The 17,246-nt window shown below is 38.2% G+C and overlaps 1 protein-coding gene across 1 annotated transcript in view; it reads left to right on the forward strand.

The window, feature by feature from the left end:
• Positions 1-525: 525 nt before the first annotated feature.
• Positions 526-17,246, forward strand: part of CABCOCO1 (ciliary associated calcium binding coiled-coil 1) — a 63,656-nt gene continuing 46,935 nt past the window's right edge. Inside the window, exons 1-4 of the mRNA XM_077822683.1 lie at positions 526-561; positions 7,321-7,430; positions 11,758-11,927; positions 14,372-14,516. Of these exons, the coding sequence (XP_077678809.1) occupies positions 526-561; positions 7,321-7,430; positions 11,758-11,927; positions 14,372-14,516 (461 nt within the window). The remainder of the gene's footprint in view (positions 562-7,320; positions 7,431-11,757; positions 11,928-14,371; positions 14,517-17,246) is intronic.

Here is a 17,246-nt window from a genome sequence, read left to right on the forward strand (position 1 = left end):
AGAATGGGTGTTATGTGGGATCACACAGGGGATGGGTGCTGGGGGGTAGGGGTGTCACGGAGAGGATGGGAGCTGTGGGGGGTCACTCAGGGGATGGATGCTGTAGGGGTTGGGGGGTCACGCAGGGGATGGGGGCTGTGGCTGTGGGGGGGTCACGCAGGGGATGGGGGCTGTGGGGGAGTCACGCAGGGGATGGGGGCTGTGGCTGTGGGGGGTCACGCAGGGGATGGGGGCTGTGGGGGGTCACGCAGGGGATGGGGGCTGTGGCTGTGGGGGGGTCACGCAGGGGATTGGAGCTGTGGGGGGGGTCACGCAGGGGATGGGGGCTGTGGCTGTGGGGGGTCACGCAGGGGATGGGGGTTTTGGGGGGGTCACGCAGGGGATGGGGGCTGTGGGGATCACAGAGGGCGGATCGCGCTGCCGGGAAGCGCCCTGCGCGGCCGCTGCTCTCCCGGCCGCTACCCCTGCGCTAACGTCGCTCCCGCCGCCTCCCAGGGCAACGCAGAGACGCGCGGCCCGCCCGGCATGGCGGCCAAGGCGAAGGGGCAGGAAACCTGGCAGGTACCGGCTCCGCTCCCCGCCCCTTAGCGAGTGTCCGCAGCTCCCTCCGCCGGCCCCGGGGCCCCCGCTCGAGGATGGCGCGTGGCGGGGCGAGGGCTGCCCCCGTTATCCCGCCTGGAGGCAGCGCCTGTGGGCCGGGGCGGGCGCGTCACGGCAGCCTCCCGCTCCCCGGCACCAGCTCCGCGCGGCTGCCCCCCGCGCCGGCTGCCCGGGCGGGTTTGTAGCGGCAAGTGTGCCGAGGTGCAGAGAGCCCCGCGCGCTGGGTGCCAGAGCTGGGGGCGGTCGCAGGCTTGGGTCTGACCCTGAGTGTGCAAGGCCTTAGCCCCGCCTTCAGGGAGAAGGGAAGGGGTGCAGCCAGGCCTTGCTAGTTCAGCCGCCTCCTGCCTGTGAGCAGGTGTGCTTTGCAGGAGGCAGGACTCTTGTTATGAGGTTGGCCAGCAGTGCTCACTCCTTTTGTTTAATAATCTGTTGGCAAGTCACATCCTGTTTATTTAAACCTTTGAGATGTTACTAGTTCTCCAGTTAGCTGTACAAAAGGGAAAAAGAAGAGTGCATGCATTAAAAATGTTGGTGACAATGAAATGAAAGTTTTATGCATGGTATAGACTTGTAATATTTACAATAAAGAGAGTTTAAGCAGAACACACACACATACACAAAGTGGGAAATTCCCATACCAAAAGCTTTTCTAAAACCAGTTGAGGTTGCTAACTGACAACTCTTTTAATTTACCGATTGTCTCATTAAAAGCGAGGAAATGATTAGCTAAGGTTATCAACGTTAAGGTTGTTCTGTGATAAAGTAACTTTACTTCATACTTAATATGAACTAATTATTCCTTCTGTGTGGACTGTAAAATTTATAATGTCCTTAACTATAGTTGCTTTTAAGTGCTTGTGAATTTGTAAATTATGTGATAGGTAAGTCTATTGTTGTTTCTCAGCACCTTTCATTGGTTTTTAAATGAAGTTTTTGTGATATATGTTTATTGTACTTGAAATATGCTGTGTCCTTTATAGACCCTTCTCAGTATACAGATTTTTCTTGGTTTATTCATGCTGAGAGAGCATCTTAATTTTTAAAATTTCATTGTTGGTCTGAGGGAAATGCATGCAGTTTTATTTTGTGACATGAACAGTATGGGAACAAGATTAGATTTATCACAGATGATATTATATTTTTGTCTCCATGTAATCCCTTCATTGATTTATGTACCTAAAGCCTTCTAGGGAGTTTCACAAATCCTCACAAGATTCCTCCTGAATGCTCTTTTTTTCTATACTAGATCTCAGATTTGGCTTATAGATGTGTGATTTCACAGGTAGATACACAACTCTGTATGGACTGCATTTCAGAGGAAGCTCAAGAGTACAAGTTATTCCTCTTTAGGTCGACATTTGCTTAAGTTCAAACTTTCTACCTCCAAATCCATATATTTCAGATGGTATCATGAGATAGTGTTATTTTGCTAATTCTGTCTATTCTGGGGACTTATTTCACCCCAAATGCCTTAATGTGCAGATTCCATGCCCTCTGTAGAGCTTTAGAAAATAAACCTGATCTTCATTTCAGTCAGAGGTGCTGGTTTCAGATGTTTAAATGCATGAATAAAGTTAAATTCCTCAAAATTGCGAAGTGGAACAGACAGAAGATTTAGCCTATGGAAAGGTAAGTGCTGACAATACTTTATGACGTGTCAGCTTGACCTATTTCACTGACAGGTTTCAGAGTGGTAGCTGTGTTAGTCTGTATCAGCAGAAAGAAGGAGGAGTACTTGTGGCACCTTAGAAACTAACAACTTTATTTGAGCGTAAGCTTTCGTGGGCTAAAGCCCACTGCATCAGATGCATTCAGTGGAAAATAAGTAGGAAGATAGAGAGAGAAAGAGAGAGAGAGAGAGAACATTAAAAAATGGGGGTTGCCATACCAACTCTTAACAAGACCAATCAATTAAGGTGGGCTGTTATCAGCAGGAGAAAAAAAAAACTTTTGTAGTGATAATCAGGATTCCCCATTTCAAACTGTTGACAAGAAGGTGTGAGTAACAGTAGGGGAAAATTAGCATAAATTTGTTAGTCTCTAAGGTGCCACAAGTATTCCTTTTCTTTTCATGGGGAAATAGTTTTTAGTTAATGTAATGACGCATCCACTCCCAGTCTTTATTCAAGCCTAATGGACACAAATCAGACATCAAAGTATAATATTCAAAAACCAGTTGGAGAACACTTCAACCTCCTTGGACGCTCAATTACAGACCTAAAAGTTGCAATTATTCAACAAAAAAACTTAAAAAACAGACTCCAACGAGAAACAGTAGAACTGGAATTAATCTGCAAACTGGACACCATTAAATTAGGCTTGAATTTATAATGATACCTTGACATCTTCAGGCACTCAGACACTGTGGTGATGGGTTGATATACAAAACTCTAAGATTCTTTTTCTCTTTGATAGTGGGAATTTAAAAAGCCCGTGTTGAAGGAAATCCTCTTCTTCTGTAAAATGTATTACTAAATATTCTAGTGTTTTAGGAGAGATTTACATACTTTCCAAAATATTACTTTTATTTATATTAGTATCTGTAAACAGGTTGGTCGGGAAAACAGCAAAAAATTGGTACGATTCAATCAACTAAATTGTGGTTTAAAATAAGTATACTATACAGAAGAAGGCAACTTGTAGAAAATATATTGTATTTGAAATATATCACAGAAGTATTTTCTTTTTCTACAACTTTATAACAATTCCTATAAAGAGTTCAGAGTAAATTTCTTCACATAGTCTATTTTTGTTAGGTTTTATAATCTTTTACTCACATTTCTTAGTTCATTTAATGTATTTTAAATTAAGTTTATAGTGTATACTATTGTCTCAAGAATTTATTTGATTACGAACTTGGTGAAGTCATGCATTCTGCATTAAATTACATAAGTTTCAGGTTTTGGCTGAATCTAATGTTACTTGTTATGTGCGCTACATAATACAGGGTACACTGTGCTATTATTTTTACTCTTTTTATCATCTGCAGGATCTCAAGACACAGTTTTGTTTTAGATTGATTAAACAGTCTTAATTGTTTGACCTTCTAAGAAACACACAATTATATATTACTGTTTGCAGAAAACACAACATTTGAATCATAAATATTGCAACATACAATATAAACAGGGTCTTATTTCTTCATTTGGTATTTTTATTACTGAGATATCCTTCATTATTTTCAGAGCTGCAGATTGTCTAGTAATAGTAAAAGTTTAATTTCAGAACAAATATATGCTGATCCAAAATCTTCTTGAAATCTGAATTGTGGCATCTCAGAAAAATACAATATTTTATTATTAAAAGGACACAAGTGCTTCTGATATTTTCTGTTTTGTTGATTTCTACTTTTTATTGCTTTAAATATACACCAAACATATGAGAACAAACTTCCATTTCTTAGTTTATAGGCTTTGTCATTTGCATGTGACACATCTGTTTTTCTCGTTTGAATGGAATTGAAATTAATGTGGCTATTTTTGTTTTCTTCCTTATTTATGTGACAGCAAGAGAAGTACAGTGGTTAAAAATAGTGGCTGTTGATTTTAATTTTCCAGTGTTGGAGTAGACAATGGAGGCTCTCTTAAATTGTTATTTAAGAATTGTATCTTAATTGTTTCATATAGACAGATTTTGGATTTAAAATATTTGATAGTTAATTTAATAATGAAATGCCTTATAAGGTAGTAATAAGTGGGCTGCAACCTTTTATATGACAGTTGTTTGGCCTCCATTTTGTCCACAGTCATAGCCCCCGCCGTTCTGTGGCACTGTTTTGGAGGAGGTGCTCAGGTTTCTACACGCTTGAGTTACTTGATTTGATCTGAGGTATTTGATGGGTCTGTTTATTTATTAGTGTATTTTTTTAAAAGATTTTCATGGGTGCCCAAAGCATTAGATGAGTACTTTATATTGTAGTTTCATATACATGTGAATAAATAAATATCTTTGAGAGGTACAGAGACTCTTACATTCATTTTTCTCTGTCTCTTTTGAGGGACATAGTTCAGTTTTCTTCCAGGATATCATATCAGCAGTAATTTTCACAGATGTGTCTCATGGATACACCAGTCTGTCGAAAGACCCTCTCTGGTATTACTCATAGTATACTTTTTTAAGCCACCATTATCTTATTTGTTTTTCACTTAAGAGCTGGAGCTTTTCAATATCTGATGTTTAACCTTATGACTGTCCTGCAAACATTTTTCTTTGAAAAAAGAACAGGAGTACTTGTGGCACCTTAGAGACTGACAAATTTATTAGAGCATAAGCTTTCGTGAGCTACAGCTCACTTCATTGGATGCGTAGAATGGAACATATAGTAAGATTATATATATATATATATATATATATATACACACACAGATAAGTTGGAAGTTACCTTACAAACTGTGAGAGGCTAATTAGTTAAGATGAGCTATTATCAGCAGGAGAAAAAAAACTTTTGTAGTGGTAATCAAAATGTCCCATTTAGACAGTTGACAAGAGGGTGGAGCATCATCAAAGATTTACAACCTATCCTGAAAAATGATCCCTCACTCTCACAGATCTTGGGAGACAGACCAGTCCTCACTTACAGACAGCCCCCCAACCTGAAGCAAATACTCACCAGCAACCACATACCACACAACAAAAACACTAACCCAGGAACCTATCCTTGCAACAAAGCCTGAGGCCAACTCTGTCCACATATTTATTCAAGTGACACCATCATAGGACCTAATCACATTAGCCACGCCATCAGGGGCTCATTCACCTGCACATTTACCAATGTGATATATGCCATCATGTGCCAGCAATGCCCCTCTACCATGTACATTGGAAGCAGTGCAGGCCGAGGGATGTACTGGCCGCCGCTTCCAGCAGCTCCCATTGGCCTGGAGCAGCGAACCGCGGCCACTGGGAGCCGCGATCGGCCAAACCTGCAGACGCAGCCGGTAAACAAACCGGCCTGGCCCGTTAGGGGCTTTCCGTGCACAAGCAGCGGAACAAGTTTGGGAACCACTGGTATAACATAGGAGTAGTTTTTTTCATAATAAATGCTTTATTACCATTACTTGTGTCAGAGGGAAGTTTTTATTTTCTTCATTACTTTCATGCTGTTGAACTATCTTGAAACGTACTTTAGGTCAATATTGTTACCGCTGGAGACAGTATAAAATGAAAAGCTAAGAAGAGTGAATATTATCAACTATAGTACATATGAAAATAGACTAATGCTTAACCAGCAAATATTAGTGTGTCCGGTAGATCTTTGGTACTCATTGCTTCTTGCAGTCCTGTTTTTTGCAGCCATAATCAGCTGCCCAGTTACGCCATCTCCAAGATTGTGGAAGTCATGCTACAACTCTGCAGCAGCAGAAGGGGTACTCTTCAGTGTCTCTTTCTCTGGCTATCGGTAGAATTAGCAGAGCACCAGTCCAAAATTGTACTCCCACCTTACCAGTACTCATACTGCCTTGAAGTGTGAATGTCAGTGATGCTGAAGCTGAGCCAGCTTTGGAGGCCCTCTTCCATTTCTTTGTGTGTGTAACTGAGCACAAACCTTATTCCAGGAGCTTAATCCCACCTCATTTTTTTTCAAGTAAATGAAAAAATCCTTATAGACTTCAGTGGTATTGAATCCTATGAGTATAAAAATGTATACAATTCATGATGTCTTAGTGCGACTAGCACTTTCTTTTGCTTCACTACAGAAATATCCAAAAACTATTAGTAGATATTCATTTTGCACAGCAATTCCATTTTAAAACTTTGTAATGATATAGCTTCCATTTTATAGTGCTTTGAATCCTCACAGCAAGGTTGAATCACTGTTAGTGAAATGGTGCTGAACACAGTTTGACCTTGTCTAAGCTTGTGTATGAACTGTGTTCATCACAAGTTCATCTGCACCAATTGCTGCCATTCATTATCAGCAACAGGACATTTTAGTAGTGTAGACTAGCCAATAGATAAGTGTCAGACACTGACAGTGATTTCATAACTTTTCTTGACATCTTGTTTCATTACTTAACTATTCTAATAACAAATTTTTATTTGCCTACTGATTGACTTTCTAAATTTTCCCACTGAAGTCAACTATATAATCCAGTCAAGTATTTCCCTTGACTTTAGAAGACCATTGCATTGTTAATTCATGTTCAGTTTATCATCTACTATCAACCACATATCCTGCTTTGTAATATTTCTGAATGAGTATTTCTTATACACACCACAGGGGAACAATTATTCTCAGCATTATGAGTATACATTTTCTTTGGAAAAGTAGTTACATAATTTAGATCACAGTATACATTTCCTTGTTTTTGTTGTTAGACTATTAGAAAATCATGTATTTATTTTTAATTGCACAGAATTAAATTGTCAAAAATGGGTTTAGTGGTTAACATGCCACTGAGATGAATAGGGAAAAGTCAAGCATTTGTTTTTCTCGGTACAGAGCAAATAGAATGGTAGAGCAATTTCTGTCTTTTAAAAGTAAAAGTTCCCCTTTACTTTAAGGTGGGTGAACAAGTTATTTTTCATGTATCCACCTAACTTCACCTCCATCCCTAAACACAGTTGCTGTCTTGTGTTGCTGGCAGAAAATTTCTCCTGCATTTCTATTTTGGTGTTGGATGAATTATCTTTGTACGAACGTTCTGTAAAGTTCTTTGAGAACAAAAGTGTTATGTAAATTAGATGATTTTTTAAATACAATCTACTGTTTTTGTATAGGAAGAAGGCCAAGAACAAGATACTGTAGGTAGAGAGATTATGGCATGGACGTTTCTTTCTCTTCCCCAAATTAGTGCTTTGTCAGAACAAAATGTAGAAGGAGTTCAAAAGTAAGTAACAGTAATATATAACAGATATAGATAATGCTGGTGCTTGTGTCTTGGTGAAAGAGAACTTGTGTGATTTATCAGTTGACTGTTTTTGTTGAAGATATCAGGAGTGATAACTTTGATATTGATCATTTGGTGTGATCTTGCCTTCATAAAAGACTTACGTTAAATCAAATTCTGAAGGTGGTGAACTTGAAGGAAAGTAGTGAACTTGCCACTACCTTGATCTTTCACTATGATACTAATTCATGACTTTATTGAAATTAAAAAATCTCATTTGCAAAAGAAATGAATAACACTAGTACTCTGTGCAAGACAATTATTTTAATATAGCTGGTTAAATTAACTCCACCAGCACTGCAATATTGATTTATATATGTGGGCAAATGGCATTTTTTGAAGACTTGTATGCTAAGTGAATGATGATTTAATCCAATTTTTGGGACGCTTGGGGACAATGGCAGTAATGGAGTAAATAAGAAAATATGTTGGTCTCAGAATGTACTCTTCTCCTATATTCTCTCCATCTTTTTATTTTTCTTTCTCCTTTGCTCACTTTCTTTGTATGAATATTGCAAGTTGATATGGTTTTGGATATTCGATGTTTTTAAATATATACAGGTGTGATTTGTTTCGAAAGTGCTCAGTGAGTTGGGCTGACTGCTCCCATTGTAGGTAATGGTAAAGCTCCTATTGACTTCAATGTGAGTAGAGTAGGGCAAAATTGAGCACTTTAAACTGCCTCCTCCTGTGTCTTAGACCTCATTTTTAGGTTTCAGATTAATGTCTAAAGCTGAAAAAATAGAGGAGTTTGGATATAATAAAAACTGACCCTTAGGAAAGTGGCAAAAAGCTTCATATGAAGCTATCTACGTTCTTAAGGATTTAGGAGTCAAACTTTAGGCATCCACAATTGAATGTGTTGGTCTTAAATTTCAGGGGTGACATTTTCAAAAGTGCCTATGTGACTGAGGCGCACACGTCCCATTGAAAGTCACCTAGCAGTAAGTTCTTAGCAAGCTAAAGTCAATGGAACTTATGCTCTAACGTTACTTAGGTACTTTTGAAAATTCTGCCGTTAGTGGATAAATACAAATGTTTTAGATAAGATTAAAAAGATATGATTCATTACCTTGAAATACTCTTTCTCTTTGTTGTTAGGAAAAAGATCACTTATTGTTGACCTAGTGGGATTCCATAGAGAAATTGGAAAGACATTTTTCCCCATCTAATATTAAAAAGATTTTTCCCCCATTTACTCTTTTACTCTGCACAATAGATCTCCTACTTGTGGCATTAGAGAATGAAACATTCACGTCAATTGAGACCAAATTTCATTATCACCCTGTAACACAATTTCTTGTCAAAATCTCTCATCTAAGATTAGAAAGGAAAATACTGAGAGACCTTTGTGCTTCTCTTCATCTCAGCTGATATATATACACTTTCACAGATGGATCTTAAATTATGACATGTACTGCATTTGACTGAAAAGAGGATGCTTCAAGGGCATTTTAGGTAGCACAAACAATTTAGTACCAGTATTGAAACATCTGTCTCTCACCATAGGGCATCGTTTTTATATACTGTAAGGTTTCCTGGCCAGTGTTGTGCTCGATGGATTATGTGTCTGATGTGTTATAGCAATATCCTTGTTTTGTCTATTGATCTAAAGATTTTACTGCTGCCCACCACCATAGTACCTGAGCATCTTCCATGAAAAAAATAGCAATAGTAATAGTAGAAGATATATAAAGAATCTCATTGTGTCAATCACATACATTGCAGAATATTGAAAAAATGAATATCAGAAAACCCTAATTCCCTTGAAATAACGATTGTGAAAGCATAATGTTGGCAAAAGCTTATAAGACAGAGGATATGGACTGTTTCAAACTTTGGAAAGTTCACAGTTGGCCACGCTCCACTTCCATTTCAGTACATGACTCAGTGTTTTTAACCAACTTGTATATATACAGCTGCACAAATTCATCATGTAGAACAGAGGTAATGCTTTAAACAAAACTTAATGAATTATGTTCTTTATATTGTTCACTAGTGAGCCTTTATATTGTTCACTAGTTTGATTAATAAAACACATCTCTTTTTTTTTTGTATCCTTCAACAGTATAACTTTCTGGCTTTGTGAACACCGTGAACAGTTAGTTGCCTATTCGTAGGTCTGATAGTACTTTGTCTTTTTAGGAGGGAATAAGAAGCAGAGAAAAAAGATTCAGATTTTTTGGGAAGTAAAAACAATTATCACAGTTGGCATCTTTATTGACCATCTTAACTGGCCAAGGACCGAGAGAACATGGAATCTAAACTATTTTCTCTAAAACACAGTTGAGGTATATTGGCGGAATTGCAAACTGAAGTCCCCAGCCCTGTCCCTCTCTAATCCATTGCATTAATGCAGAAAAATAAAAAAGGATAGTACTAATTCTGAACACAATAGGCATAAATGAATATGGTCAAAAAAAAAAGCATGGCTTTACTAAGGAGAAATTTCTCCTTTCTGAACTTCGTTATTTAGAAAAAAATAAAGATTGAGACTTTTTCAAAAGCGTCTAAGTGACTTGACTTTCAAGGAGACTTAGGCCCCTAAGTGCCCAAATCACTTTTGAAAATGAAACTTATGCTACGAAATTACTTAGGCACTTTTGATAATTTTACCCAATATTATTTAGTTGAATTTTCAGATATAATGTAAGGTTTGTTCTTAAGGGAGCATTAAAGAACATGAATAGCCTGAGATAAAGAGCAAAGTCTTATTATCAATTAAAAACTTGTGTAGCTGTGAGAAATAAAGAGTCGTAATGAGAGAGATAAAGAGTAAGGAGGTCCCCAGGAATCAATAATAGGCTGACTGAGGAAGTGTACGCTGAGTTGGTGAAGGTTGCGTATAGCACTATGCAGTTGATTAGTAAAGATTTGGAGAATTGTGACAAACTCCAGATGGATTTAAACATGTTGAATATTGGACAACTTCATTGCAGATAACACTAAATTTTGAAAAAATGTAAGCATGGGTGAAGAAATTTTATGGTGATGAATTTGCAGGAACCACTGAGAAAAGAGACTTAAGAGGAGTAATGATGGCTACTCAGTACAGCTGCAGCGAAAAGGCAAATAGGATGATTGATTATATTAAACATACTAAGAAAAAGAATTCTGAAAATGACATTATATTGACAAAAAATATAGCCTAGAAAGTTTTCTCTGTTCTATGTCATCTGATGGGTCCTAGGGGCTGTTGCAGTCAAAGGGAGGCCCTAGGAGCATGGCTTCGTTAAAACTGCATTGTCAGGACATGGCAGGGGTCAGTATTTAGGGTATGGGCCTGTGCATGAATGGCTGTAGCTTACTGCAGATACCCTAGGAAATATTGCAACAATAAATGCTGGTATGAGAATTCTGCCATTTGATGCTGAAATTGCACAAGAATGACTTGTGGGATTTTGTCACCATCCATTCTGAGCCTAAACCCTAGCCTTGATTTGGCCTCAAACCCAAATCTTTAGCCTAAACCTAATTTACATCTTAACGCTGCATACCTGACCCATTTGTGTTTGAGTGTTCCAGACAGATTTCTTAGTACAACATAGTAAAATCAATTATCGTCACCAGTGAGTATTATGTTCATTATCATTATTATTATAAAGGCAGGTGTCACGTTATCATGCTGTTTGAGTCATAGTGTTGTGACTGCAACCTCGACTTTGCTCCCAGATGGAGCTGCAGCTAGGACCTTTTTGTAGAAAGTGGAGTTGCAATGAAGCTTACTTTTATAAGTGTATGTGAAGACAGGGTTCACAGTATTTTTCCTTTCTAGTCTCATTTCACCCTAAAACTTCCCAAGAAAATAAAAGCTGATTTTCTCTTGGATTTTCAGCTTCATCTCACTCAATAATTTGTGAATTTTAGATCTCCTTTATATCTGTTACATGTCTGTTACATAGAAGACTTTTGATTTTGTGGTTGCACATCTCACCCGAAAGATACAAGAAGGGATACCTTTGATCAGTCAAATGTGTCAAGTGCACCCACTGATATACAGATGAAGTCATCGTACCATTTTTTCTTCATAACTTACACTTAAATGTAGTATCATCATAACTTGTATTTTAATATACCTAAACAGTGCTTGAGGAAACATGAAGAATTGGGTTCATGTTGCTAATTACTGATTTGTCCTGTGAACAGTATTAATGTATTAAATGATATAGCTGAATCAGTTGCCTGGAATACACACATGATTGCAGGCAGACTAAATCAAACTTGTGGAACCTTTCCCTTGATTTTATACTTCACCTTTCCACCACAGAAAACTGGAAGAGTTTCTCAATTTCAGACAAATTAAGACATCTTTGAAGGAAGCTGTTTTACTAGATTATTATGTGTCTGGATTTTGGTGGGCTAAAGAGATGGACTTCACTCATCTACAGCTCTCAGGATTCATGGCCATCTTAAACTTTCTGTTGGAGAACCTCAGCAGTAAGTATAATTCTTAAAATATTCACTTGAACAGAAACTTAGCATGTTCTCTCAATTACTTGTTTTTAATGTAAGTAGTTAATATTTTAATTAGAAATAAATATTAAATTATTCATTTTCTCCCTGAGTATCAGCATGGTGTGTGCATTGTATTTTGGATATAACTCTTGGCTGCAGTTAAACTTTTATTCCTTCAGAAAAAATAGGTGAATTTTAAAAAAATTAAACATATAACAACTTTTTACCATATTATTACCTTGCAAAAGGTCCTTGACTAGAATTAGTTAGGAATTTTGCCAGAATGTACATATGCATCATGGTTAGGAAAATAATTGTTAGGAATTCCAGTTGTCTTGCTATAGAGTCTTCACTACACGAATACCTTAATATGGATTAACTGTACTAATGAAACTATTGAGAAGAATGGAAGCATATCAGAAATGAGTTTTCCTGGGTGTATCTGTGTTCGTGTATGTGTATACATAATACTATAGGCAGGACTGGTAGTGCTGGCTGTGGTTAGGTTTGCCTGACATTTTCCATTATAAAACCCTATTTTCAGTTGCTTAAGACTTTGCCAAACTTTAACCATTTGGGCTGAAATTTTCCATGCCAGGTGTCTGCCTCAGGCTGAATTTTTTTTGGAAAATTTCAGCTAAAACGCTTCCGCTATTTCAATGAGAGTGTGGAAGAATACATTGTTTTGCCCATGTTAAAATATCCTGATGACCTTTTTTTTTTTTTCTTCTCTCTTTTAAGCATCTCATGCTTTGGAGCAGGGACTTGAAATTTGGGAGGAGGGTGACCTGCGTATCAGGGATGTGTCTTTCTCTGTCCTTGTGAAAATCTGCCCAAATTTGGTGAAGTTATAAGCTTTTGGGGAAAAAAAATCACTATTTACATATGCTTAGTAGATTTTTTTTTTTTTTAGATTTTAGCAGTTAACTCACTGAAGATTTTGTCTCTACTGAGCATGCTCCATCCTGGGGCTGAGCAGAACTTTCCCTGCAGTCGCTGTTCTGCTACGAGCTATGCTGGGTTCAGACATCTTGTCTGAGAACAAGGGAGTCTGTCTCCTGTGATCTCAGTATTCCTACCCCCCGCCCCCCTTGAATGAGCATGGAGAAGAAAGCTGCCTTTTCATATGCAATGGGGACATGAGCTGGACCTGGGAGAGAAGATTGGGATTGGGAGACTAGAACTGGAAACTGGTTGGAGGGGTAAGGGAACTAGAACTGGAAGTTGGGGTGGAGGGTGAGATTGAGACTGGTTAGCCAGGAGACAAGTATTGGAAGCTAGTGGGAAGACTGGGACTCACTGTGCAAGGAGACTGGGACTGAGAACCAGTGTGGGGAGGTGGGAGGAGAGAACTGTAACTGATAGGACAAAGAGACTGGGGCAAAGAGGTGAGTGGGGAGGTGAACTCTAAGAGAGAATGAGAAGCTGGAGGAGAGAGATTGGCATGTGGGTTTAAGTTTAAGCGTGTGCTGAATTCCTATTGAAGTCAGTGAGCACTTCGGCATGTCTTTAATGTTCATGTTGTGCTAAAATGGTTTGCTGCATGTGGTTGGACTTAAGCAAGTGCTTAAAGTTAAGCACATCCATAAATAAATGCTTAAACAGGGCCTGAGGCAGCATAAGTAATACTACTTTGGATTAGTCATCTGTTAGTTGTGCCTCAGTTGGAAGAGTGCTAATTCAAAGAAGGGCTAGTCTCAGACTGCAATCTAGCTTGAAGATTGAAGGCTGTAGAAAATACAGCCATGGACAGCATTTGGTGCCCAGATTTGATCCCTTCAGATCCCTGAGCACCTTCAACTGCTACTGAAGTCAGTAGGAGTTTATGGTGCCTAGCACCTCGTAGGAGTGCGCAGGGCCTCCAGTTCCCTTCCAGGTGTGACTTCTGTCCCTTCTTCATGTGTTGCTCTAACCCCACAACTTCACTCCTTTTTTGCTTTACTTCTAGGGGACTCCCCATTTGTTGGCATTCCCAATTCTATTATTCAGTCTTCCCACTTCCTGTGGCTTCTTTCCTGTTCACACTGTATTTTGTGTATCTAAGATTACTCTCCTCTCTTCCCACCATGGTTATTCTTTGATACCTCTGTGTTCAGCATCTGAAATAGAATCTGTCCCTGATTCTCTGTTCATGTAATTATGATGTCAATATCTGAGTAAATAAGCTATCAACTAAGTAGTTTGTGTGTCATCTACTTTTGTCCCTACAGGACAAAGTGACCATCGATGGTGTTGTGAGGGAATGTTAAGACTACTGGGTTTTTTTAAGAATAATGGAAATAAGCAATAAAATTTGTCCAATTTTTAAAAAAATATTCTACATGGCCTCAAATGGAACTTTTCAACATTAAAAAAGTCTCTCAGTACTGTGCCAAGAAAACGTCTGTCACATCTATGTTTAGTTTTTGTTCTGGATTGAATTGCAGCCAAACACATGACGCTTGAAGACAACATAAAAGAGCTTGGGAGAGCAATGGCTGGAATAGGGGAGTCTCATTCAGAAAAAAGTGGTGGCTTGGATTTCTTCAGTGTTGATCAAGCCAAGGCTATAATCAATTACTTGAAGATCAGGTATACTTTTTTTCCAATATCAGTTATGTTTATATTCTAATAATTCAGCACTGTAAAGTATCTGCCAATAAAAAGAGAGAGTTATTTAGTTTAACATGATCAAACTTTGCCAAAAACTCCTGAACATTACACTAACACCCCCCCTTTCCCCACCCCGAAAAAAACAACAACCCAACAACCCAAAACCATTTACTTAAATAACAAGGCTCTGGCCTCAAATGATACAACCCAATGACTTCAAAGTTTACACTAACACTCTATCCTATTTCATGGTCTTGATGGTGAAGATTCTCTATGCTTCAACTGGGCAACAGCAAGTTATTCCTCCCCCTCCCCCCTGTTTTTTTGTGGTGAGGAATGGAGAGAGGAGGGAAAGGGTAGAGCATTATCTTAATGATTCAGTTATAAATGGCATAGTTTTAGGCCTTAGTCCAGCAAAGCACTAGATCATGTATGTAAGTTCAAACCAGTGAGTAGTCCGATTGATTTCAGTGGGATTACTCACATGGTTAAAGTTATGTACTTGAGTACTGTACTGGCTCAAGGCCATAATGAATAAATACTACTCGTGAACATTATTTGAGACACAAGGTGGGTGAGGTAATGTCTTTTTTTGGAGCAACTTCTGTTGGTAAAAGATAAGCTTTGAGCTACAAAGAGCTCTTCTTCAGGTGACTTTCATCTGTCTGATCTTAAGAAGAGCTTTGTGTAACTTGAAAGCTTCTCTATCTCACCAGCAGAAGTTTGTCCAATACAAAATATTGCCTCACCCATCTTGTCTCTCAATATCCTGGGACCAGCACGACTATAACAATACTGCAAACATGACAATTATTTGAATTTTGAACATAGATTACGTTCAAAGCCAATTTGGGATGGTCTCATGAATGGAATAGGAAATCCATGTTTTATGTACAACGCTGTTCTAAAAATCATTAGTGTGTTGCTTTTACTAGGCAGCCTGTACCACAATACAAAAGAGGTCCATCACCAGCTTGCAAACTACTGCTGTTGTAAGCACAAAAAGAGATGTGGCTGCAAACAAGCAGCAGTATGTATTTTTTAAATGTAACAAATGTAAGGCTGGATAGTTGCTCATCCTGCATACCAGTGCAAGGGAGTAAGGGGATGTAAGACACTCTTTACCCCAGTATACCATGCCATTTGTTTCCATCACATGGCAGGTGGCATGCTTCACAGAGCCACTGTATCCCTTGCTTTTGCAGATGGGCAAAAAGGGATGAGAGGTAGTGAAGAATAATACCTCCAGCACATTGAGGAGCATACATCGTACTAGGTATACACCTGTGCAGCACACTCTGTCTTGAGCAGTGGGGAGATGAGGTGGGGGATTCTGAAAATCTCACTCCCACAGTGCTCGAGGCACAGTGCAAAAATGAACTGCCTCTAGCCCTAAAGTAAAAGTTGTCGTGGTATTTATGAATGTCATCTTAACTTTTTATCTTTTTTTCCTTCTAAAACTTTCATATGTTTTTATGGAACAAAGGTTCTTTCATTGAAAGACCACAGTGCTCTTGGGTAACTATGTATTTAGACTGATCAGATCCATGTAGTTTGTAGTGTTTTGACCTATGAAACCATAGACCTAGTCTTACTTCTATTGAAATCTTAACTTCAGTGGGTGTAGGATCAGACCCTATAACTTTCCCAGTGGAATATTAATCCAGCTAACAACTAATCTGGGTGTTAATCAAGGGTATGCATGAATATTAAAAATCCTTTCCAAATTGCTGAGCAAAATATATATACACATACACTAAAGTACACCATATATAAAAGCCATTATTTCAGCCGCTTACATATTTTTTAATAAATAAAAAATAAATTGGTATATTTAAGCTTTGAAGTCATTTTCAAATTATACAAATACAAAAATAACTAATTTTTGTTACATTTTTAATTAATGTATTTTCCCATCTTCCTTTTACTTGTTTAATTTTTAAATGATAGGTCTGTCGCTCTTAAAGTGAATATGCTATGTTTCAGTTCAGATCAAATTTTTACAGTTGAGTTATGAACCCCTGAGATGTATAAAGGAAATAGGAATGAATGCTTAACTATATTGGCACAAACTGTTCAGCAGCTTTCAGGTTTAGTGAAAGATGACAGTTACCCTCTTTTTTTGTTTTGTTTCCCTTCGCAAATACACATCAACTTATCTCTTGCCAGTTTCTTTCAGGAAACAGTTGATCTAGGAAAATGTCAGTCTTAATCACCTTCACTTGCTTACATGACATCATAAAAGGTCCGATTCTTTAAATAGTTACAAGAGTAAAATTAATCACGTGTGCAATTGTTAATAGCATTGGTCACCAAAAAAATCACCATCGGTAACAACAGAAACAAAGAGCAAGCACATTAAATTTATATATCTTAGAAGAAAGAGAATTTTTGTCCTTAACATAGGATTATGGGTGCTAGGTTAAAAATAGTTCCATTAAAGAATGAATTCAGAACTTCCAAAATCATCATCATCATGAATAAATAAAATGTGATATACATAAGACACAATCCACTACAATATACCATGAAATATTTTGTGGGTATAAAGAGAGGATTTGATTGTTCAGCACTGTCAGTCTGGCTCCTTTCTGGGCCTTTTCAGTAAATACATAAAATGGTCTAAAACTAATGGCTAATAAGACAAACAAGGTATTTGACTTATTAGTAACATGTCTTTTGGCATTTACAAATGATACACACTAAAAT

This window comes from Eretmochelys imbricata, chromosome 7 (assembly GCF_965152235.1).
Source record: "Eretmochelys imbricata isolate rEreImb1 chromosome 7, rEreImb1.hap1, whole genome shotgun sequence".
In the NCBI taxonomy this organism is placed as follows: Eukaryota; Metazoa; Chordata; order Testudines; family Cheloniidae; genus Eretmochelys; species Eretmochelys imbricata.